Source organism: Pieris rapae, chromosome 3 (genome assembly GCF_905147795.1).
Source record: "Pieris rapae chromosome 3, ilPieRapa1.1, whole genome shotgun sequence".
NCBI classification, from domain to species: domain Eukaryota; kingdom Metazoa; phylum Arthropoda; class Insecta; order Lepidoptera; family Pieridae; genus Pieris; species Pieris rapae.
Genome location: NC_059511.1, coordinates 4,259,245 through 4,285,778, shown reverse-complemented (window position 1 = coordinate 4,285,778; position 26,534 = coordinate 4,259,245). Strand labels below are relative to the sequence as shown.

Sequence of the window (26,534 nt, the reverse complement as noted above, 5' to 3'; positions counted from 1 at the left end):
TATCGCAAATAAATATAGGCCTTAGCCGTCGCACATATCCCATAGGTACTAAGAGACCCATTTCTTGAGTCGCACACGTCACTGTAAGTCCCGTCTGGTTTCCAATTTATCGACCCCTAAGACAAATAATGTTGAGTACATTAAAAGATAGTACGGATAGACGCCATACAGGCTGTAAATTTATTCTGTATGCACTCCAACATGAGGCAATATTTAGCTTCTTGCGAGCCCAAACAGACGAGTTACACTCCAACATATTTCTAACCAGAGCTTGAGATGGATTTGGTGTGACTTAGCAAATAAAAAGAGTAGCGGAAAGATTCTTGGCAGTTCTTCTTGTCCGCCCTACGCCCTTGACTAGCGAACTGGTAGTAACTGTAAATTTACAATAAATTTAATTTCTTTTCTGCCGTTCATAAGCTTACTTGCCTATTTAAATAAAGTTATTTTGAATTTGAGTTTGAAAAGAAAAAAGAGCGAATGGAATACACCCCACAGGCTACCTACTAGTACTACTAGTCCCTATTAGTCCACTATGTTCTGTAAGCTTCGAGAACATACCCACAAAAAAAATCCGTTATTTCCGAATGAGTCTCAGATGTTTTTATGAATCACTTCGTAGTTAAAGACCTGCATTAACATACAAAAATAAAACATGAGGTTGACTGTGCCAGCTGAAGAACGAAATTCACAAACGAGACTTGGCGGTAAGTCTTACTTTTGTAAGTCAAAAATGATTTCGATATACGGGAATCATAGTTCGCACCATGTATCGTTTATGAACTACGAAGATCGAGGCCAAGCATAAGATTCGATAATATATATTTTAATGTAATTTAATAGTTTCAGTTCCTTACAATCGTATTATATTAAAATACTTGCCAATAATAAGAAGAGTTGCCGAAAGTTTTTTTCTACTAGTTATTCGCCCTAGATTTTAGATCTGGCAGTATTAAGAGTCATTTTTATACGTTCTTAAATGCGTTTATAATTTAAGTTTAGGTATAAGACTCATCAATAATGGAGTGTTCGTTAATTAACCTCGCCAATTTACGGGTCAGTACATTAACGTAGCAATGACGGATACAATATACGACGCACCGAAACGTACTTCAAATTCTATTAGATAGATTAGATGTTTAAATATATTACTATAATATATGTTTTATATATTTAGCCGACAAAAACTATTCCAATATATTGACTTAAACAATGTTAGGAGACTAACTTAACTACAACTAACTAAGCATTGCATTGACTTTCGTGAACTTCATTTGTTTAAAACATTATTTTTGATACGGCTCATCGTTTGAACAATAAGAAAAAGGGATATAAAAACGGTTTTTATATCACTCTTGGACTTGTCAAAACTAGTAAGTGTGTAAAACCTCGATTTATGGATATTTTTGAATCTAGAAATATCAAAACTTAAGAATATAAAAACTTGATGAGTCTCAGAAACAGCGGAGTAAGTAGTAAAAGTTTCATATCATTAAAACATATTTTTAACAACAAAACATTAATTAAGTATAACTCAATTTCAATATATGTATGACCAAAAATTGCCAGAATACAAAACAATAAAACAACAACAGTTAAGACGATACGCCGTGTATCGCTAGAGTACAAATTCTCGTCAATTGAAAAACAAATGAATGAAACATGCAATCTCCCAGACGTAATTGTAGATACGATTAGACAAAGTAAAGCTACTATATAAACAAAAGAGGTTAAAACACTCAATATATTTATTATCAAATCGCGTGCACTTACTCAAAGCACGTAAACGGGATTCCTTCTTAAATATAGATCATTATTTTCATTGCAAGGACCTTGAAACAAAGAGAACTGCGTTTGCTAACTGCGCAGAATCAAAACTAAATATTTCACGTAAGTACTTTCAGGATATGGACTTACGTCACTCTCTAATAGTAAATGCTATCCTATTCCAAGCGTGGACTAGTATATACTAGAGATCCAACCGTTTAGTACATTATGACAATTACGAGTATTTTCAAAATGCAAATAATTTGTAATAGCAAAGCGTTATAAATGCTTATCTCACACACTTTCATATTATCCATATAATGAAATAAAGCAGTTGATCAGTTTCGACATGAAAGACAAGCAAATTGATAAATTAATTATTTTTAAACATTAATTTTGATACAGAGTTGCGAACAGTTACTTATATAACTAGATGACCCGGTGAACTTTGAATCAAATATGATTGTGTCCACATTTAATATAATTTTATTAAAACAAACCAAGGAGATCGGACTTCATAGCAAGCTAATGAAACACAAATTTCTAATGGCATCTCAAGCAAGTGACAGTTCGAACAATTCCTAGTCCTAGCTAAGAATTGTTCGACTTTTTTATTAGATAATTCTTTTTATTATTTGTTTCCGTTTAAGCCTTCCTTGAACTTCTACAAACCTTTCCAGATCATAACGCTAAAAAATAGTGCCTTCAGTGTCCTTAAATAGAGTTTAGACTATATAAAAATTTAAAATCTGAAGGACTTTAGATAAAAAATCACAGTTAATTGCTCTCTTGAAAAATCAGTACAATATTAATAAGCAACGTTTTCGAGACAGTTCTGAAGGACGCTAATGATCCTTACTCTAAAGTAAAAAACTCTTCAACACTCTACTACAGAGCAAGGCTGTGTAGCATACGCTCGTCTTTTACATAAAACATAGATATACACAATAACAAATACCTCGAAAGACTCGGGAATTATATTTTCATCGCAGATAAGAAAAAGCATCAGTTATTATATGTAATTATGATTTCGATAGTGTATATTTTTGTTACCAGACCTTGTGCTATCAGAAGCGGAAGTTATATTCTGCTGTGCCGGCGCCGGATCCAAAACGAATATCAATAAAACATTTTTAGATTTTTTGGCTCGTGACGCGAATTATCGCATTCTTTCGCTTATTATTTTTGAATATGATTATTTATTAACTTGACTTGCTGGAATGTGTATTTTGTACTATTAGTACAAATAGTACAGTAGTATAAACCTTGAAAGATCGCAAAAAATTTACAACACTAAAACAATCTTCTAAGGAATGCGACTTTAAAACAACATGTTATTTTCACTCAATTTGAAATTGTACCGTTAGCAAAAAATGTTAGCCGATACTGGAAAACAGATTAAAGCTTCTTTCCCGGTTCTGATTGAAAATATCGAAACGCAATGTGAATTATATATTAGTCTGGTGTTATACATAGTTGTATCTCTTGAATTTTGTTATTATTTTATTATTTATTATTGTAATTTTCCTGCAACAAATCTTAGCCCTTTATTTTTCGTATATTATATTATGCCATTTAAAATAAGTTATAAGTATTTTATAATAAGTCTATTTTAAAGTCCGTAGGTACATACTATATCTATTTCTATAAATAAGAAAATATTTCATTAAATAGTATATTTAGTTAATTTCACGTAACTAATATCTTAATATTAGTCTGTTGTTACTTAAATAAGTATATTGCCACTTATTAGATACAATAGTGAAACTGTTATTAGCATGTTTTATTTATTAGAGTGTATCCGACACTGAAATTTTTAAACATAAAATTCGCTATGGAGATACACTTTTTTGCAGTTACTGTAAATATAAATATATTATTTAAATAGACCACGATAATGAAAACAAGCCGATTTTTTGTAAACAACCATTCAACCTCCATTCTTCGCGATTTTCATTACATTTATTGAGAGCCCCGAAATGAGCTAGTAATGAATTGACTGACTCTGCACTTTTTCACTAAATTAATGTACTATACTAACCTACTTACCGAGTATCGATGATATACACTAGAAGGCACTGTATTTCTATATTAAAAGCACTGATTTTCTCTTATGGTGGCGTAAAATCAATATTGAGGGCTAGCGAGCGAATTCACTCCTCCGTGGCGTCGTCCATTCAATACTGGCTTGTAGAAGCATGCGTAATGGAACGTCTAACCAAGTATAGCGTAGAGCGCGGGAAAATAATGATATAAACACTGATAATGTTTATCATCATTCAGGGTAATTTTTGTATAACTTATAATTATTATAATCTGAAAAAACAAATATGAAGTTTTAAGCAATCAGTATTTTTGATATATTTTAAACGCAAGTAAAAGATATGAGTGTAGTACCAGTTATTATTATATTTTCGTTTCATTAGTATGTTCATAATTATCATGCCGCATGGTGAGCCTATTATATATAGGTTAATACCCATTGATTATAAGATAATCAATAATACAGCAGTCTGAATGTAATTTGGAATGAACCTTCTCTTACTAAATTCTTCACATTATACTTAAACTACTGTAAAACGCTATGTTAGGAAAGTTTATTGTTCCACAATAAAATTATAGGTGTAAGTTACATATTTGTTGTACACTCATAAGATATTGTACGTTATTTATTTAATTGCAAAGTTGTAAACAAAAGATAGCAACTGATATTTATAATAGCGAAACTAATCTCGTCTGTGTTACACGCCTTTTTGTGAACGTTTAAATAACTACAGCAGATTGATAAATGGAGAAAATCGATACACATTTTAACTTTCGATAGCTTAATGAAATCTGTAAAATACCGATTTTCTTAATTAAAAGAGATGTTTTAACTACTTCTGATAGGGGTATTTTAAAACACATATACTGACATAAAGCCTTTGTAGTCTAGTATAATATGATAAACACTACATAAGTTAGCCTTGACAGCAATTGCAGATCTTTATTAGATAATCATTGCACATGTTGCAGTCAATAGATTAATGGACACTTTAAAAATAGATATGACATATAATGACAAATGTTTCAGCAACAATATCTTTAGCCTTACAGTCCACGTTTTGCAAATTGGATCCTAAGTTGCTGGCACAATAACAAATTACGCTGCGCAACAACGCGGCGAAACATTTTTCGCCGCTAGATGTCACTTAACCTTAATTGATGTTTTTTTATAGGACAGGGGGCAAACGGGCAGAAGGCTCACCTGATGGTAAGTGACACCGCCGCCAATGGACATTCTCAATGCCAGAAGGCTTGCGAGTGCGTTGCCGGCCTTTATTTACAGAACAATAAAACTGATAAATTGCTGAATACAGTATGTATCTATTATAATCTGTTTTATTTACAGAAAATAAAACTGATTATAATACATGTATTCAGTGGTCTTAGTTAGGCATCGAAAAGACAACATGTAAATGTATACTTTATTAGTACATAAGTGTATAAAAAATAAATTAATAATGCATACTTAATTATAATATTTAGGCAAGACAAAAATTCAAAGTCTGACTTAGATAGCATTCAGTTCGAAAATCTTATAGTTACTAACAATTACTAACTGTAATATAGGTACAAATGTAAGCAAGCTACAGGTACTTTAGCTTCAAAAACTGTCTGGAAATAATGCTTTTTGGTCTTTGCAATTTTATGAAATCTTACATTAAAAATAAATAATAGTAATACAACTTAAACAATACAAAGGAAAATATCATGTTATATTTAAAACATTTTTGTTTATCTTAAAGACAAAATTAAGTACTTAACTGTCACTATCAAAGTTAATTCATTTAGTAAATAAGTAACTTCTTCTCAGAGGATTATAAAGTAATTATGGTAAATAAATAAATAAGTATGTTTCCGCTCCAGAGAGGTTTGAAAAACATGTTACATATTCTGTTGGATAAACTTTCGTTCATTGATACAATTTTCTAACTCGTCATGATATCTATCAATTTTAGCGTCAAAACCCGGGCTTTGGATGTCACAGTCAAAACTATCTCCAGTTATAATTTTCTCTCTATTTAGCGTTGAATCAAACCGCACCTTCTTACTTGGTGTGTTTGTTTTATTACATGAATCATTGCTAGTACATCTTTCCCTTAAGGGAGTTACATTTTCATTTAGGCGCGTATTCCTAATCGTTTTTATTGTTTCATACTGTTCATCTTCATTTTCACACAACTCTTCTATCTCAATATCATCTGAATTGTCAAGCTTTAAAGCGGGGTTTTCGATTCCTGAATCTATCTTATCCATTTTCTCTTTGGGAGGCTTACGAGGCACTTCATATGGATTGAGAGTTACATTTGGTTCTATCTTTTCCGGTTTAAAAGTCTTTTTCAATGTTTTGAAAACTTTTTTTGACAATTTATTACTTGCCTTAAGTAGATGGTGTTTTAAATGTTTCTTACTGTCATTTGACTCAGATGAATTATTTGCTTGTGACATTTTGTTTAAATTCATAATATCTATTGAATTGAATTTGGATACATCATGGCCTAAAATTTTACTTTGTTTGTTGTAGTGTGAGTCAATTACCAATTCATCAATGTTTTCGTAAATAGGACTTTCGGAACGGAATTCTACATTTTCATATTCATTGTTCTCTATGCCTAATGAATGTTCATTATCATTGACAGTGGAAATTGTACTATTTGTGTCATTAATAAATAGTCTTCTCGGCTGTAAATTATTACCCGGCACTACAATATCCATTGGTCTGTTTAACACTTCTTCATTGTATTCCATTTCATGCACTGCTATATCATCCAAAAATGGATTCTGTCCTGTACTTTCAACTTTAGTTTCTAAATTGGGATCAAGGAAGGGGTTCGTATTCTTAACGGGAACAATCTTTTTCTTAGTAATAATGGTAATAGTTTTAATTTCCATTATATTGCTTTCATTTAAATCATCATCTAAATACAGTGACTTATTGGATGGTTGTGGCGAATCCAAAGCAAGTCTATCAATAAAACTGAGATTAAGATTATTTGAGTTATTTATAAAGACCTGATTTGTAACATTTGCTTGTATGTTAGTTGTTTTGTTAATAAGTGACAGATCATTATTTTCCAGTTCATTTGAGGATTTTTGTTCCACAAAAGAGATACCCGAGTCAATATCTGTGCTATCATTTATATGACAATTATCCATTGTAAGCATATCTCCACTCTGATTTCTAGGGGGTAGTGGAGGAATATTAGTCAGATTTTCATAAATGGAATCCTTATTTGTGTTTACAGTTTTGATTGGAGTTTCATATGCTCTGACATTTTTGTGAACATTTTGAAGTTCCCTCACTAAAAATTCATTAACTGCTGCTTTACTAATGCCCAAGTCTAAAGCAGTATTTTCAAATGCAGCTATGTTGCAGCTGGTAGTCCTCTTTCGGCGTTTATTTGGTGTTACTTCCATAGCCGTATTACACATAGGATCTTCATTAGCAAGGAGATCTAAAGCTGGGTTAAGATACACATTTGGTCCCGTTGTTACCTTTCGTTTAGCTGACCTCACTTCAAATTGGTTATTGTTAATGGGGTTCATTTTTATCTGAAAGAATATTTAATATTAAAATAATTAAAAAATGTAGTCTATAGCAAGAAATTAAAAAATTAATAAACTAATACTATGGTTTTCTTATACTAATAGTGACATGTAGCTAATATGCACGACTTCAGATTCCTGAGAATGGTACTTGAAACCCTGTTACTATTGAGATTTTTTTTAAATCGGTTCAACTTTTAAAGTGTGAAAACGTAAACACGGACCATATAAAAACAATTAAGAGCAAGAAGTGTACGAGTATCACAAATAAATGTTTAATTACATTAATAACACACTACTCTTTTATATTCTACTATACAATAATTAACATAACATTTTCTTATAATTCTAATTTTATATGGCTTCAATGAATTTAGAAAATACGAACCCAGTATAAACATATACACCTCCTTCAAAGCAACAACCACATCCATAGGCATTTAGAACATTACTTATAGAATATTTTCATACGTAATATATGGTATGAAATACAACTTTTCATTCATAATTTAATTGAAAACTACTGCTTGTTTTAAATGATTCCTTTGTTTGACCGGAAATGGCAGGTGCTCAGTGACGGTTATTTTTGACAGATACAGTGAACCATAGATTCTATACCTTTTTTTACGCTCAGAATAAAACCGATATGATAAATGAATACAGACTACACGCTTTGAAACTGGCATAAAGTTACTATGTACGGTAATACCCCGACTTACGCTAGCTCAACTTACGCGAATTTGGAGTTAGGTATTCGTTTATTGTTTGAACGCCACGCAGTCAAAGCCAAGCGGCAGCGTTTGTTTCTGACCGCCCGCATTATTATTTGTACTACAAATAATTGATAAATAAATAGCAAAGACGAGGTTGCTTGGCAGGATAAAATTCCATGGAATTAAAATACAATATGAAAACAAAACAATGAACACTGAAATTAGTGTTTAATTAAACCTTTGGCCTGGGTGTTTGTCCTTGAAATTTAATTCATTTTTTTTAAATTTATTTATTAGCCGGATACAAAGTCCATTGGCACTTCAATTCATTTAACTTGTCAATGTTGCTAGATCTAAAATTAACGACTATTCAATGGTCAATAATAATTATGACTCCATAGTTATTATTATTTTATTATTAAAAGTTATTTATCATAATTCTAAATATTGGAGACTCAATGACAATAAATATTGAAGTAATCTTTGACATTCGTTCCTCTGACTGCCGTTTGACTCTGTGGTCTATTCGGGTTCGGTAGTGGAACGAGTACCGAAAATGTCACGAAACTTGTTACAAGTTCTGGTTGTTATAAATACAGGAACTGATTGGCGCGGCCGTCATGCCACTTCGACAAGGCTAAACACCATCCCAACCCACTGGTGCGTAAAAGCATCAATTACTACCCCTTCCCGACTAAAACGGCTCGCAGGAGGCCCCGACACATATTAACGGATCCGGATGATCCAATCACAGTAGCAAACGATAAATTAAAAGCCGCCCGCGCGGCCAATAATAATAGCAACAAACAGAGTAGGGTTAAAAACCGCCTTCACCGGGGAAGGCGAGGACCTCTATTTCGCACTTCGCTCACCTCAGTGAGCTTCCGTCCTGCCCTTCAGGCGATTGACCCCCCCGCGACGGCCCAAGCCGAGGTTCGAGTCTCACAGGAGACGCCCTTGCGCGAGTCGCGGGAAACCCCCCCTTTCCGGCTGAGCTAAGCTCGCCAAACAGCCCGTGCTGAGCTGTAAAGGCCCTTAAGGCCAACAGCGAGATTCCTTTCCAAAAAAAAAAAAAAAACGCGGCCGTCACTCGTCAGTTCGATTGAGCGAGCGGTCGAACCAAGCAGCAGTCTCTAAAATGTTGACTCTAATGTCGAAATTAAATGGCATAACTGATCTAATTAAAGGTAACATTTCAATATGCATTGATATATGTTTATGGAAAAAAAATGTTTTTCCTATCCAATATCCTTCCTAAAACGCGGGCTAGCCACCATGCGTATCCTTGATCATGTCTTGTTGGCTGAACCCAGAATTGGTGATGCCTTCTTTAAAGTTGTTGCAATCTAAAACAGCGCAAGGGACGCGCTGGAGTCAGTATGCCAGTATCGGCGCAAATTTTTGATATAAGTTTATTGGCAGCTTTAATTGAATCTGGATACGATAATAATTCTTTTTTGAAATGTAATACGTCTATGTGAATCAGTCCAGTAGTTTTTGTGTGAAAATATTACAAATATACATACAAATCACAAATGTTTCCACTTTATAATATTAGAATAGATATAATATTATCAATTTGTTTAGTATGTATGAAAAAGTATGCAAATTTTAATAAGAAGAAACTATTATTATGGAATATAGAATGAAACACTGTGTGCAACAAAAAATAATGAAAATTTTATTTAAACTATTAAAAAGTACATAACATCACCAGGTTCCCAGTACAAAATCAACTAATAATTTACAAATATTAACAAACCCCCACCATACTTGTTTTAAGTATTGCCAAAACTATAACACAATCATAAAGACTACATAATACTTAAAAACATAATAGGCAAATAATCGGTAGATGTCATGGATTTTATAAAATATTCTTTATATTTTCAATAGAATAAAGACTTTAATACTTTAACATTTCAATTACTAATAATACCACTTTTATTGAGTGGTTTTATTCTAGGAAATCTTTATATTATATAGCGGACACACGCAAAAGACAAAAAAACATAGAGCAAATTAAGAATGGTGCGAGATTAAAAAACATTATTCAATATGTTGGCATGTGATATAAACTAGATGGATCCGAAATAATAACATTGGGATTAGTACACTTTTTCTTCGTACCATATAAAATAACTTTACTTTATTTTTATGCAGAGAGCCATCTTATTAACGATTTAAAGGAAAAGAGAACATCAAAATCAGTTAATGCCAGAATATTTTTAAGTGCGACTTTTAAGACTTTTAAGTAATGAGTTCAGGCGTCTAATTATACAATTAAATACATTTACGCAGGAATCTATCTGAGAATATCTTAAGGATAAGGTTTAAGTCGAGACGTACCGCTAAGTATAACTATAAATAAGTGGTAAGTCAAATACTAAGTTTAGATTTAATCTAATGTCTACAGTTATTTATACTGCATTATAAGTACCAGAAATAATCTATAAGATTTAGTAACTATGTTATTTTTTCATGCTGTAAAGCGTAACGCTTGCTAATATTATGCTTGAATATTTCAAATATATTATATAAACATAATTGAATTATTACTCATAATTCAGAAATTCATAATGAACTATTGATTTTATCACATCATTATCACTATTAACTTTTATAACAGGGAATAAAATTCCAATGTGTTAATTAGATAATTTTCAAAATATCTCTCTAAATAATTACGATTACTACTAAAATGTTCGTTTTTAATTTTGTATTTCCAAAAATATACAAATCACAAAATATAATTGACATCAATGTTGTACGTTCAGAATGTCTTTTTTACATTCCTACATTTTCAATGACAATTGGTCTATAATATTTTTTATTTAATAAAAGTTTTAGCCTGAGCTAATATTATAAATCTGTATTTTAATTAAGCACAAGCTTGACGATAACATGAAAATTTAATTTTCTACCTAAGTACGACTATTTTTATATACAGCGTGTGCACTTTCCTACATTCTACCTACATGTGTGACTTCAAAGGTATAGAATAATTAATTGTATTTTGAAACGTAATTATAGACTTATTGGAACTGAGTTTGGACCAGTTTCAGTAGATATTGCAGACTTTTTCAGCGCCTGTCTTTATAATTGTTCAAGTGTGTACTTAAAAGATAGGCAAGATTGTTTTTTATTAAATAGTTTCTTTAGGTTTTTAAGTCCTACAGCTGAACATAAGATTTACGGCAAAACTCAAACTTGACAATTGACATTGAAAGATCGTTGAATACTAATCAATGTCGAGATTCTTAAATGCTCTTTCCATATGTTTTTCGCGCTTTTTATCAGGAAGCGCATTTATACGTTGTTGTTCTTCGGCGGCGAAATGTGGTTCTAATGATTTAAGTTGTTGTATGCATTTTTTATGTAACGTCTGCGTGTCTGGCAGAGTGCCCCCATGGTCTGGAGGCAATGACGACCTGGGAATGATAGTTTCATAGAAATTCTCGAAATCTTCCTCTTTGGCGTGGAACTTTATCTGGGGAGCACAAAACATAAAAAAATTAAACTTCAACATTATTACACCATAAAATTTAAAAGGAAATAAAGGTTGATATACAGAAAGCCTTTGTAGGTTTCTTTGGGTTTAATGAAGTTTCGCAACTATCGTGACAGTATATAATATGTATAGTAATATGTCATTCACAGTATTCCCGCCTTTTTCTGATGCAATCGGTCACTACACTCTAACGAAGAATATAGCTACGATACGTGTAGGTAAGTAGTAAAATGTAACCTTACATTTCAACAACAAAAAAATTTAATTCCACAGAGATTGTTCCCGTGAAACCTCTTTATCGAAACGCTCAAATGAAAAACATAAATGTAAATAATATAATGAAACTACTAATAGAAACTACACATTGCGAATTAAAAAAAAGGACTTACCATATCAAAAAACTTTTTATCCAAAAAGGGCCGTATGAGCATCATCACTTTGTCGATAACCGGTTCCGTATTAAACACATGTATTGACTTCATGCGAACTGGCATCGCTTCTTGTATATACTGAAAGAACTTGCGCAGGGGCCTGTAATAATTGTAATCCTACTTTGATATTTCACACAAAAAAAATATATTATGTATCCCTTGTTATATCGTTATCGCCGGGATGAAAAAAAAAGTAGACATTAATAAGTATATAAAAAAAGTATATGGCTTTTTATAAAAGCCATAGGTACATAGCATGCAGGACATAAATTTTTTTACATGCAAAAATAAATTAAAAAGCTATTGTCATAGTCTATAGATGTAGTATTTTATGGATTTCGAAAAAATTAATATAAATTAATAAATAAAATCACTTTATTGGTGTATATTACAAGGTGAAACATGTTGCTATTACAACGAACATCAACAAGCAAAATATAAATAAATTGAAGATGGCGGTAGGTAATTATTTATTATTACCTTTGTTTATCCTTTTGGAAGCTAAAACATTAGTTTTAGTTATAAATCTAATTACAACATCTGAATACAGTGATTACTTTATCTTGTAGTTATTATTTTTCAATACAAAACCATAATTTAAAAGTTTCATACAAATTTGTCTGTCTGAAGATATATTGTAAATTTAAATATGCAAATTGTCTCGTAATAATGGCAGACTGGCAAATGTCGCCAAGTTTCGATTTCTTCATAAGAGATGGCGATAGTACGTTACTCAAACCACTGTTATAATTCTTATGTTGCAATTTTCTGTTTATTTTCAGGCTAATTACGTTTATATTTTACAACCATTTAGTACTCATGTGTCCTAACGAATTGTAAGTCGCTAGATGGCATTGTTTGTACTATAAAAGCATAAAATACTTATATATTTTATCACCCGTATGTCAATGACGTCAAAGAACTTCTACTTACAATAATCCAACTCGTGTTATGTGTCCAAGTTTGACTCCACGCATATCAAAAACGAATATATGACCCGGTTGTGGGCCTCGTTTGTATAAACAGGCATCTGAAATTTTAAGTTTCAAGTGAAAATAGTTAGAAAACTCATACCAATAAAAAAACAACAGATTTGCGTATAATACCAAGATTTTGACTTAAACTCCTAGGAGAAATCATATATGTATTAAAAAGTATAAATACATATAAAAGATCACATATACCCATATTGTTTTATACTGTGTATATTTATATAGAGATATTTTCTAGCAAAAATCAGAACGACTTATAATTATTTTAATAATAAGTAGGCCAACAGGCGACCGTATTGCTTTCAAGCAACCTATTCCAGGAAAAGTTTAGGCGGCTGTCCAAACTTTATTTAAATAAATTACAAATATTGTAACTGATGAATAATTAGGAATTATGACTACTTAATGAATGGATTTATGAAATCGGTCCAGTTCAGTTTATTCATTACAAAAAGGTAAAAACCGTATGTTTCCTTTTAAAATATGTACCTACTAGTGTTTACCCGTGTGGTGAAAATAATTGGGAGTAAGAACTTCTCTATCATTTGTTCCATTGCCAATTGTTAAACATGCCTAGACGGGACAGACATACGACTTCCCTTGAATTATATAAGTATATAATTAATTATAAAGGTTAAAAATTGAATTTTTCAAACAATTGTGTGAATTGAAAAGACACTTTAAGAGGAAGCAATAAAGACAATTCAAATGTTCGTTAGTAGAAACTGCATCTAAATCTCAAGGCAACTAAATTTAGGGAACTGGTTATTCTAAAAATAAAAGTCAAATTTAAAATAAAAATTGTATCAGATAAAATGTGTGTATTTTTTTAGCTATTTTGGCGTAAAATAGATGCTCTTAGTTGATATTAATTGTCTGTATGGCTTTAGCATTTATATACTAGTAAACAATGTACGTTATCCACATGAAACATACGTCGATAAAATTGTTTAAGGAATTTCATATAATTTTTTTTAATAAAGCAAACAATGCATGATTAATAATAAAATTAACATACATGTCACGGGTTCAAATACGAACTGCATTACCACATACCTATTATATAATTATATTTGAAAGCATATATATCGTTATAGTATAATTCATATAAATATATGTTTTCCATTTTGGTAGCGATTTTATTTAATGATAATAAATATGTTTTTAAATCGTGTTAAGTTAAAAATAGGTAATCTCTTTTATTTACCCTACTGAGAGCATAGAATGAAGGATATAAAAATATTTAGTAAGTGTCCGGTTATTTAATTTTTAGAAGCTTTATGTTAACATTGCGTATATTCTACTTAATCACGATAAAACTACCAAAGCGATTAAAAGTTGTACCGTACATAAGAGGTATTTAGGATTATGGTGTAATTATCCTTATATAATAATTATTATAATTCATATCAGACGATTTATTTATAACAGATTAGACTTATCGATCTTTATGTTTTATAATATTTGATACGCAATATTTAATACATTTTAGTATAAATTCTACATAAAAGGTCTCTCATCCTCAGAAGGCCGTATGTATACAGTAAATTATCAAGTTGTCCATGCAACTGGTTAGCCTTGCTAATCGATCAACTCACTGAGCAGTAAAAAATCAAATGAAACTGTGTAAATATTGTCTATGGTTTGGGAAACCGTTGAATTTTTATGTCTCAACTCATAGCATAAGCCCAAATCCAACCCAAATCCAAACATATTTCTCGACAGACGTAACCAGCACAATATAAATTATGACATACTGTAATTACAAAACCAATTGTTTATCTTTTAAATAAAATTTGCTTTCGTGTCACTTTGGAGGTTCAAAACGAGAAAACTAATTCATTTGTTTAAGAACGACGAATAATGAATGCTTTTGCAGTGACAGATATTACGTCATTTTTTGCTTGTTGTTGTCATTCATTATTAATCTCAGACAATAATTCTATCAATGTTTCTAGTAAGAATAGTTATGTTTTAGTTTTTTAATAGTAGATTATCTAAAATATAACATGTAGGTAACTGAATTATATTATTTTTAAGATTATCTTAATAAATACAACTATGCACAAACAAGGACTTGCTATCTGAAGCAACAATTAAACATTAATGATAGTTCCAGTCAACTTAGTCAAGTTCAAGAGCAGGTGTAATAAATAAAAACGTGTCTGTTTACATAATGTTCTAGAATTTTCCTACATTAATAGATACAAAATCGTTTGAATGTTTTCGGTCTGTAAGGTCAAAGCCGAGTCGAAATTAAGTTTCTACGTAAGAAGTCTTATTCGAATCGATACTTTTTGAGAGCCAAATCATGTGATCTCCGTGATATTATTTTATCTATATTTGTATATTATTATTTTTTCTTTGTAGGATACAATAAATACTCTAACTCCATATTTTATTTATTATTTTGTTTCTATTATATTAACGTGATGCACTATCTGTTTGTTTCTTCTTCATAAATAACAAAACTTAGTCTAAATCAAACTCAAAATAAGATTATTCATATAGGTAAACAAGCACACTTATGAAAGTCAACAAGATGTAACATTGGTTCTAAATTTACATTTACTACCAGTTCGCAAGTCAAGGGCGTAGAGCGGGCAATTCGGTTGCCTTTCCCAAAATCGTAATTCGAATAGGTACCTGTTATTAAGTAAATAATAAACTTGATTAAGGTGTATCGTTTATTAAACCTTATGTTTTGTTACGGAAATGAAGCCTCTTTAAAACCTTGATACTGAATAAAAAAACAATGGAAGCTTGGCCTATCATACACGTCTAACTAAAACGATATGAATTATAAGAAAAAAGACAATTTTGCTATTAAGTGTTCGATGCCAACTTACCGGTAAGTATTAAATATTGTAGTAATATTTAAATCCGATTTTTATGATTGATTTGCTTTGAGATAAAAAACTGCAGTTTAAAATATAAAATACAGTATATCTAATATAAATAGCTTTATAACATAATTTGTTTAATACTACTTAGAATTATAGCGTACATAAAATCTAATATGCCTTTTATAATCCAAAAGGTTATTCATGTAATTAACATTAAGATGCGAAGACGAAATCTGTTATACTGTATTGTGTAACCGTTATTATGTTCACGACAGCCTTGCTTAAATAAGTTGCCATGGATAGTTCGATTTTACACCAAAGTATCTAATTCCCGATTAAGCTCTTAAAGCTGTTTCTCGCTATTGTATTAGTAGCGGCACGAAACTCTAGCGCTGACCGTTATTGCGCAGAAGTAAAAAATAAGGTACCTGAGGGGGGCTAGCGGAATGAAGAGCGTCGATTGGTTCTCCAGTCGCATTCCGGCCCCCGCACTACAGAACACTCAACACATGCACAGCAATCCCCTCCACTTATCGGCCAGCGCTAGACTTACGTGCCTATAGTATATATATATAGTAATAAAAGTGTCGAAGACTCTTCGCAAAAAGCGGAGCCTCGTAGATTTTGTAATATATTTATTACTAAGGAGTTTGTTAAATACGAAGCTGTTAAACAGCAATCTTCCTATAGAAAAAGACCCGACTCGGCATTTACATTTGTGTATATTACGATATCATAGTGTAAGCTCCGGAAACCCGTTATAATGTTAATAACAATTTTTTGACCATCAAGAAACCAGATTAACTAGTCTCTATCAATGACATGATCTTAATACAATATCAAGTTGCAAGTGGTACGTTAAATACTAAGAGCTGGTAGGTTGGAAACGGATTGTAGTAAATAAGCGGTAATAGTAAAATTGAAACAAAATAATACATTAAGCATTCCTCAATTAGACTAATGCGATATTAATGTTGTATTCTCAAGAAACCTATCTATATACGGTTGGATTGATTACAATACTGGTTTTGTTAGACACAAACATTCCACGCTAATTATTGAGGCTATGTTATTGCCTATTGGTGAGAGGTTAAGTTGTAATAATATGTTTTCGGAGTTATTCATAACTTTTATTAAATATAATTTTATCTCTAATGCAAACTTCTTTTTTCTTTTTTAGGAAAAGGGATACTCTTCTTTAATAAAATCTCAGAGGCTCTTTTATCTTTGCCTTTTAATTAATTTGCTATATTTGTTTTAAAATAACTATTGTTTGATGATTTGCTTTTTTAAAACAGTACCGAGAGTTTTTTACGATGGCTTTTTCTCTCGGCCTACACCCTTTGTCTTCTTTGCCGATGAGCAGGGATGCCTACAGGTTTAAATTATCTTATGTTCCAAATAAACGTAATTTTTATTAAATGTTGATGCTAAAATGGAAGAGAACTCTGTAGTTATCTGCCAACATTTAGAGGTAAGTGCAAAGTCATCAAATCGTGGTACCTAGAGTGCGTGGCGGTGATGACGTAGAGACTGGGGTGCCCTTGGTGAATTTTCGCGACCGCTCGCATAAGGACACGAACAAAAACTAATAGTAAATATCAATAAGTGAAAGTATAAAGTTTCATACCAACAGTCATGAAGAGCATTTTTGCTGCTGACTCGAAGATGTATTTGGAGGGTTCAGTGAGGTGAAGTCTGTGGTAGATGAGGTCGTAACCCTTACACGACTTGCCCGGAAGTACGGAGAACTCCCTGAAATCATTTATATTTTATTTTTCGATGAAACCTTCGTGACTGGTCGCTTCAGCTGTGTGTTATGAACTAATTGCTTCACTTTGCAAAATACGCAAATCTGGTCAAGAGAAGATTTGGTTGGTACTTGTTTTTTACTGGATAGTATATAGTTCATGTGCGAAAAATGCAGGACAATTAAACACTTATTTTGTATGTACGATAACCATAGTGTTTAAAAATTATATGTTAGGATATACCTTATATAGATCTTGTGACCCTGCGTTATCTATATTTGGATTAATTTTCGATAAAGGTTTTTGATTCTCAAAATTATCAACTTACATAATATGTTATACTTTGTGTATAAAATCTTATATTCGGCGGTCGAACTTTAAGAAAAATAGTTCCGAAAATCTACATTAACAGCAAGCTTATTACGTGAGCTATAAAGTGGAGGAACTACGAGTTCGCACTTTCCACATAATTTTTGGTCCCAACATACAGGAACTACATTGAAATTGAATTCTAGCGATATAAACGTATGGCGCCTTTAGGGTACTTTAGTACTGTACCAGTGCCAGTTTTTAAAACATATATTTCCATCAAATATTAAAATACTGACGCTACAAAGTAAGCTAAAAGTTTATCAATATTGAACACTATGTATAAGTTTATTTAAAATCACGTATAATAGTGCCATTTACATCAGTTTTAAATATTTTAATAAGTCTTAAAATTTATGTATAAGGATAATCTTATACACATTTATTATGAGATAAGTAAAAATATTGCGGTTTCTTGTATATGAGACAATGTATCAATGCCTATTGTAAACTGAACAATCGTGTTATGGACAGTTCCATTAGCTAATTTTCACGCGATTCTCAGATAAACACGTTCTATAGAAACACAGTAAGATAAAATTCAAAAGAGAATATAATATTGAAAACGTCGTAAGCCTGCAAAGACAGCTTCTACATACAACACAACTGTTAATTAGCTTCAATTAAGAATCTTCACTCCGGAAAGGAGATGTTGTAAGTCAAGGTTTACAAAATAAATCAATATAATGAATTACATTAAAGTAAGAACAACACTCAGTACGAAATCTGAGCAATCCTCATCTTCCCTTCCATCATAAACTTTGTACTGTAATAGTAAGAAATAGCTATAGAAGAGTGAAATCTTATTGGGTGATTTCAGTCACTACTCTTGATGAGTACAAATACGTAACGAAAGAAATTATTATCATTGTTCTGGTAAATAATCTAGGATTTTTAATTACGCATTTAACGTAACTGTTACATTAGGTATTCTTGTAACTCGATGTCGTACAACCGGTTGGCAGATCTCTGGTTTTTATATGAATTAATTAATGTATTACAAAGTAGGAAGTTGAACTTGAAGGTCCAGGGGTCGAGAGCTAAAATATATAAGAATTTAACCAACCATAACCATTAATTAAAAAATTCTAGAAAAATTAAATTGTGGGAGCTTTTTTGTAAGAATTATCTATGTAAAATATAAAAAGCGTAAATTGTACAATTATCAAGATGGTTTATTTTGCTAAAAACCATATAAAATGCCATAAAAACCATATAAACAATAAAATGTATTAGATCTTTGAGAATGGTCATTTTCAAATAGCAAAATATCTTGGACAATTGTACTACAACTTTGAAATATGGTCGCATGTACTGGTCCTAATGCCTAAACGCGACTCTTCAAAGGCCTGTGCTGTATATACCAATAAGGCTGCGGCCTTGGCAGAATGCGGCAGTGCGGGATGCACTCAAGACTTCAAGATTTCGTTGCGTGTAATTCACACGAAGCCCTCCCCTCATTCCCTCATGCCGATGACGGTGCGGGCCTGCGCAAAGGTAGTCTAAATCATAAAGACCATTTTTTTTACAACAGTCTTAGTACATAATGTATATTTTAGTAGGTATTAGGTGTCCGTTTTTAGCTTAAATCATTATTAAAAAAAGGTTAATTTATTATATTTTTATTATACATTTACATAATTAAAGGTCAATGTCAATACTTTATAATATAATACTGGACCAAGCAAATTACTTAATAATTTTTTATTTGCGATTTCATTTAATTCAATAATATCCTTGAACTGCAATCATGCATTTCGCTAGGAAATAAAAAAAATGTGAAGTTGCATGTTTTTCTACAAATACTTTGACTATTTTAATGTATGATTTAGAGTTCTAAAGGAGACAAAAATATCGTATTTGATTATTTTTCATAATCACACTCAAATTAAACGAGTTAGAGGCGTTAATAGCGTTACGATATTATTTTATTTAGTAATGTGAGATAAGTTAATAATATCATACCAATACAAAAACAAACAAAATGTTAATTTTATTCAAATTTCTCTAAATGTATAGTTAGTAATTATGGTTGCGAAAATATTCTGTCCGTGGGTCTTCGATGGAATGTGTAGGTCATTGATCTTGCTAACCTTAATTAGACGTAATCCTATTTAAAGTAGGTATTTATAAAACGTAGCTAGAATTATTAAAAGCTTGTATTTATCGTTTGTTTTGCCTTTTATAGTTGCTTTTCATGGGGTAACTTATTAATGAAATTAAGGGTCTGTTTCACAATGTATAAGTTCCAAATAAGCTATTTATTACTTAATGGTAGGATAAACTAGTGTTTGTTGCGTTTCACGACTGTCAGATAGCGCTATTCGTCATGAAACGCGAAGTATCTTATTCGAAACTTTTATCTTCCGAATAATTTATGTGTTGCATAGCTATTTGGTACTTTATCCATACATTATGAAACAGGCCCTTAGCCTCTGGGATTTACTTGACAGCTCATGCTCGAAACCTAAACTTCACATAAATGTATAGCAGATGCCCTTTGGATCTTTATGCTTTTTAGAATAGCTAGAACACAAACATAAAATATAATTATTATATTTAACGCAAAAACTAAAAATTATGACTATGAACACGTAATATTTTTTAAGATAATCATCGTAATTACTATGTAACATTGAAGTAATACATTATGTTTTTGCAAACCTTATCTTCCTCAGTTTTTATGTAAACCAAAAAAACTATAAGCTGCTTTAAATAAGAAAAAGTTATTTAATGAGGTTTTTTTTAATGTTTTAGCAATATATACCTACGCATTGCTAAAGACAAGTTCTTTACGAATGTTTTGTTATTCAGTCACAGCAGCAGTTAAATACGAACATAAATAAGCCAAGTCATGTTATACCAGTATTAATTAAAGAATCTCTTCTATTAATATAAAAAAAAAACTATTAATTTTATATGACGATGCGTGATAACTACTGAATCGTGACTGTAAGGAATAGCGCATTTAATTTAGGTAAGACTGGGCCGATATCTAAAGGTTTCAATCAATAGATTATGAATTTAAGAAGGATGGCAATGAAAGGACGACATAATACACACAAGTCTTGATATATAAATATTATAATCGACATACAGTAACGTTTTTTGTCGCTCCCTAACTGGTGGTGGTGATGGGTTCAAAGATTGGAAGAAGTAATGATAATAAAGTATAAGCCTGTCACATGAGGTATGCAACACCACATTTCCGTGAGGGATATAGCCGGTAAATATTTAACATGTACGTTTTATTACACACTTAACAACGCGTGCACCTTGACGTTAGATTTTGTGACATTATTTAATCTATGCAAATATAAGGTGTTGTTACAAGAATTAGAAATATGATCAAAACAAAAAAAACTGAATATGACTCTTAAAACCTGAAATGAGAAATCCTTTGAAGAAGTCCTTTGAGAATCGGACGAAAACGCGTCTATTCATTTACCCCATAATCTATGCCTATTATTTATATTATGGCATATGTAAATAGTATCAAGCTTTATGGCGCGAAATTATACGTTAAATTGTAAACATCAGTCGGTAAAATATAAATATTTTTCACGCAACTCCAACATCGTAAAACAATGGCAAAGGTCTAAATAATTATTTATTTATGCAATATAGTTAAATATTTTATTAATAAAAACGCGAGTATATTATCGCATTAACTCATATATTAATATGAGTAAAAAATGGTATTATAATTTAATTCGAATTTAAAGATTATACAGCTTATCTCATGTTCAAGGTTTTGCTAAGTTATAATAACTTCAATAAAAGTTATGTTTTTAATGAATGATATACTAAAATATATATATATATATGTATATATTGCAGACGGGCATTGGTTCTAAATAAAAAAAAATAGTTTTTTAGTTTCATTTAATAGGAAATTGAAGGAAGAAGAAGAAGGAAAACTAAGTTTATTCTATCCAAATATATATATAGTCACTCAAGTGACCTGATCAATGATAACCTCGTATGTCAAAATACCATTTATTTTTTATTCTTAGAGCCTTATGTCATTTAACTCGTATAATCTTATTAAGTACTTATTAATGTTATTAATAAATAAGTCCTCTTAACCATCCAAAACTATGGACAAAAACGAAACGAACATTGACGAAATGAAATACTTTTTTCGTTCCCTGTAATACGAGGGCATACGAGGTATGTCCAATACTTTATTAATATCTTGCGATATTGAGGCATAAAACACGTTAAAGCAATCCCAATTTGTAATCAAAAGAACGGATTTCTTAGAAAGTTCGAAACGTATAATGTCGATAGTCGAGTTTATTACGGGCTAGGGCAATAAAGCGACAAACAAACGTACACAGCTCCGCAGTTTTGACTAATTTCGGCAACTTAAAAAGAAGGTTCTTTTTATTATAATTGTCGTTATTGAAGGTGTGTGTAATGCTATGTAGAGTGTGTGAAAAGTAAACCAACCAAAGCCGAGGGATTTAGACACTTTAGGGGGTTCGTCGTCAAATCGACGGACGTTACATGTAGTTTACATTGTAATTAAAATTGATTAATTTAACACATTTTAATCTGTTATCTAAAAGATTTAATGTATTATTACAATTATTCCCAATCACTGATATTTACTACTATCTTTATAAATTGATATTACAGGTTTCAACTTTCAGGTGAATAAGATAATTTGTGTGTGATTCAAAAATCTTTATCAGTTGGATTTTACAATTTAACTCAGCTTTTTCATGCTTTATTTAGCAAGTGATTTTAGTGTGTTAATGTAGAGCCGTTATTTAGATATCCTTTAATGATTAACTGTATATATAAGACAAAAAATATTAATTTGAACAAATAATGACTTTATGTACTATGATGAAACTTTTTATAATATTATAGGTATATAACCTTTTTGAGAGGCTCATTCAGCAATCAATTCTTTACATTGCGGAGATTAATAAACATTAATTTAAAAAAAATACATGAACTTATTAATTTAAATAAGACCGGTTAAATATAAAATTATTACTTACAAGGCCTCGATGCACGTTTTCATATCATCCAGCGAAAGTATTCGATTATCAAACAGCTCAGGCGTATTCTTTCTAAGATTATAATATCTTTCTATACAGATTTTGGTCTTTTCAATATCACCATAACATGCATTATAGAATAACAGTAATTGTTTATTAGTTAAATCTTTTGGTACGTATTTCGATTTATCTAAAGTTTGTGTCCAATCTTTTAATGTATCTATGTGATCTTGCGAAAAAATATCCATCGCTGCGGTAGTAGCCTCGTAATCGAATTCCAGTTCAAAACTCATTTTATTTTTATTTATGAAAATATATTAATTAATCGTAATTTTCACAGTTAATTTTGTATGTAATCAATACACAACCAACCACTACGAACTAAATTTGACAACTGCACAGTGCACGCTACTCGATAGTCCATACTCCGTACTGTAGTCGATAATTGACAATAGCCGCGGTCTGTGAAGCATAGATAACGAATGTGCAGAGTGAAGTCACACTTCTTTATTTAAATGTAACTAACTTTTCGAAAACGCGGGAAGCTTCGAATTTGGCGGGCGCGATTTTTGTTTGAATTTTCTGTAAAATAATATTTTTTAAAAATTTAGTGATCAGAATAGTTAAATATTGTATATATTTATAATTTGTATTATTATTTATATTTTTCTTCTTCTTTCTTCGAGTTTTGGTAAGCTTTTCTGAGTTTTATGAACGAGCCTCCGGACCCGGGGGGCACGGCGCCCCCCGCGGTTGCATTTATCACCATAATATCTAATGAATCCGGTATGGATTCAGACTGTTCTTTGGCCTCTAAAAGGAAGCTGAAGCGCAGTCACAGGCAAAATTTACATAAAATGTGCAAACATTGCAATAAAAGGAAACGCAAAACTACTACAGAACACTCTAAACCCTCAGACAGTCATTCTTGTCAATGCACAGATGAATTTGCTGAGACCACTGTGACACCACCAACCAACAATTTGCCTCCACCTAGTCCTTCCACAAATAAGACAACAATGCCTCTTTCCACCGGTATATCTTCTAAACCCACCACACAAATTGGTAGGGCTAGTTACGATGCCAATGACCACGGCCCGTTTGTGGTACATGTGCAGAAAGTACAGTCTGCTGATGATGATAGCACAGTTTTACACCCAGTTGTATTCGGGAGATTTTTAAAAAAATTTCTGTTTAAAAATATTGTAGATGGTAGTTTAAAACGTATTGGCAGAAATAAAATGACATTAACTTTTAGTAAATATACAGACGCAAACAGCTTTATAAATTCAAACTGCTTACCAACTAACAACATGAAAGCTTTTATCCCTACTTTCAATATTACAAGGATGGGTTTGGTTAGGGGAGTACCAACGGAATGGTCTCCTGAAGATATTATGGAAAACACTAACATACCCATTGGGTGTGGGGAAATTATAAAAATCAGGCGACTTAATTATAAAATCATGGTCAATAACTCACCTACTTGGAAACCTTCACAAACAGTTGTTTTTACATTTGATGGACAAGTTTTGCCTAAACGGATATTTATGTGTTATAATTCTATGCCGGTTAAATTGTATGTGTATCCCACAATTCAGTGCTTTAATTGTTGTCGCTTTGGGCACACCAAGGTCCAATGCAGGTCAAAGCCCAGGTGTTACAAGTGTGGTCAAGGCCACACTGGAGATACTTGTAATGTAGAGGATGACCATGGTTCTTGCTGCTTATGCTCTGGGCTGCACTTTGCTTCAAGCAAAAAATGCCCAGAATATGTGAGACAAACAGATATAAAAGTAACAATGGCAGAGAATAGCTTATCTTATATTGAAGCGTCAAAATTACATCCCCCAATTTTGAAATCATTTGCTGATGTTGTATCCTCTCTCCCAAGTAAATCTCTTCCTGGTGGAAATACAGTATTGCCTGGTTCACCACCTCCACATACAATATCTTATAAAAAAACAGTCTTCACTAAACCCAGAACGCCTCCTCAACACAGTAAAGGTTTCGATCATGTAGCACATGAGTCTCTTGTAAGAGACTACAATATGCCAGAGCCTTCTAATGGATGTGCATTACCATCATCGCCTAATGCAAATTCACAACAGACAATAATAGAGTTAATTACTACATTAATTAAATTACTTTCTCAACCTAATTTATCTATACCGTCCCACGCTGCTAATTTAATTAATTCCTACACTGATAATAATAATGGCCAACATGGACAGGTTAGTTCAATGGAACTGCCGCAGTATTATAAACAAAAAGCATGAAATTATACACATTATAAATAATTTTAATCCTTTTATTTTTTCTTTATCTGAAACCTGGCTAAAGCCAGATCAGGTATTCAAAATCCCTGGTTATTCTTGCTTAAGAGAAGACAGGGCTGATGGGTATGGTGGTGTATGCCTGCTCATCAGAAACTCAAGCATCTTTTCTTCCTTCCCTCTTCCTTCACATAGTAACAGCTTTTCTATCATTACAGCTATTGTTGATGGTATCTGTTTTGTCTCTATATATGTCCCTCACCCCTCCTTGCAAATATTCAATGAAATTAAAAACTTAATTTCAGTTCTCCCTCAGCCTTTCATGATTCTAGGTGATTTCAACTCTCATCATACATCGTGGGGTAGTTCAGTATCAAATAGGTACGGGTATGAATTATTGGATATCTTAGACATGTATAACCTGTGCATTTTAAATACGGGTTCTCCTACTCGCCTTACAAAGCCTGGTGAAGTAATTAGTGCCATTGACCTGTCCATCTGTACTCCCAATTTAGCATCTTCTCTCTCTTGGTCTACTTTGTGTTCATCTTACAATAGTGATCATTATCCCATAATCATTTCATTTCCCTGTAAAAAAAATAGTAATATGTTTATTAAAAAGTCTCGCCTTAAACACAAAATCATAGACTCGAAATGGAGTCAATACAGTTTATTAGTAGAAGAGAAACTGAATAATTGCTGAGAAGATAATGTCACAAATAGTAATTATTTACAAGATGTTTTGTTAGAATCGGCTGATAGTGTTTTTCCTAGGAAAAAGCCGAGTAGTAATAAGTTGTCATCTCCACCATGGTGGGATGAAGAATGTACCACAGCTATTAAAAAACGCAAGGCAGCTGAGCTTAATTATCGCAATGATATGTCTATGGAAAAATACGAGGTCTTAATGAATGTAATGAAAGAGGTTAAAAAACTATTTAAAAAAAAGAAATCTGAGGGTTGGAGGAAATATTGTAGCTCTTTATCACCTGGAATAAATTCTTCTGTCATTTGGCGAAATATCAAAAGATTTAGGTCAGCTATCAATCCTTCTAACCCGTCGTTGCTTCCTATAGAATTAGCTGATCAATTCCTTGATCGCTTGGCTCCTCCTTCTGCTCCAGATCTCATCCACTCTTCTACACAAAATAACTCTGATGTTGTCCCTTCCTCATTAAATCTACCTTTTACGCTATTAGAATTAAAAGGTGGGCTAAACTTTCCAATATGACCCGTCGATTTGAATGCTCAAATTTATTTTGTAGATAGTACTC

At 31.8% G+C, this 26,534-nt stretch overlaps 2 protein-coding genes across 2 annotated transcripts; both read right to left on the bottom strand.

The window, feature by feature from the left end:
* Window positions 1-5,220: 5,220 nt before the first annotated feature.
* LOC110997102 (general transcriptional corepressor trfA) lies at window positions 5,221-7,916 on the bottom strand. Its single transcript, XM_022265087.2, has 2 exons — window positions 7,745-7,916; window positions 5,221-7,362 (listed from the first exon to the last, which is right to left on the bottom strand). Exon 2 carries the CDS (start codon window positions 7,354-7,356, stop codon window positions 5,695-5,697), a length of 1,662 nt encoding a protein of 553 aa, XP_022120779.2. The 5' UTR covers window positions 7,357-7,362; window positions 7,745-7,916; the 3' UTR covers window positions 5,221-5,694.
* A 1,811-nt stretch (window positions 7,917-9,727) lies between these two features.
* LOC110997077 (alpha-tocopherol transfer protein-like) lies at window positions 9,728-23,401 on the bottom strand. Its single transcript, XM_022265051.2, has 5 exons — window positions 22,985-23,401; window positions 17,480-17,604; window positions 12,945-13,041; window positions 11,970-12,111; window positions 9,728-11,559 (listed from the first exon to the last, which is right to left on the bottom strand). Exons 1-5 carry the CDS (start codon window positions 23,275-23,277, stop codon window positions 11,311-11,313), a joined length of 906 nt encoding a protein of 301 aa, XP_022120743.1. The 5' UTR covers window positions 23,278-23,401; the 3' UTR covers window positions 9,728-11,310.
* Window positions 23,402-26,534: the final 3,133 nt, after the last annotated feature.

Excerpts from the sequence above, each read along its gene's own strand:
- LOC110997102 (XM_022265087.2), bottom strand. The coding sequence starts at position 7,356 with ATGAACCCCATTAACAATAACCAATTTGAAGTGAGGTCAGCTAAACGA.
- LOC110997077 (XM_022265051.2), bottom strand. The coding sequence starts at position 23,277 with ATGAGTTTTGAACTGGAATTCGATTACGAGGCTACTACCGCAGCGATG. Across the intron at positions 17,605-22,984 it reads AAAACGTGCATCGAGGCCTT|GGAGTTCTCCGTACTTCCGG; the intron begins GTAAGTAATAAT and ends AAATGATTTCAG. Across the intron at positions 13,042-17,479 it reads AATGCTCTTCATGACTGTTG|ATGCCTGTTTATACAAACGA; the intron begins GTATGAAACTTT and ends TTAAAATTTCAG.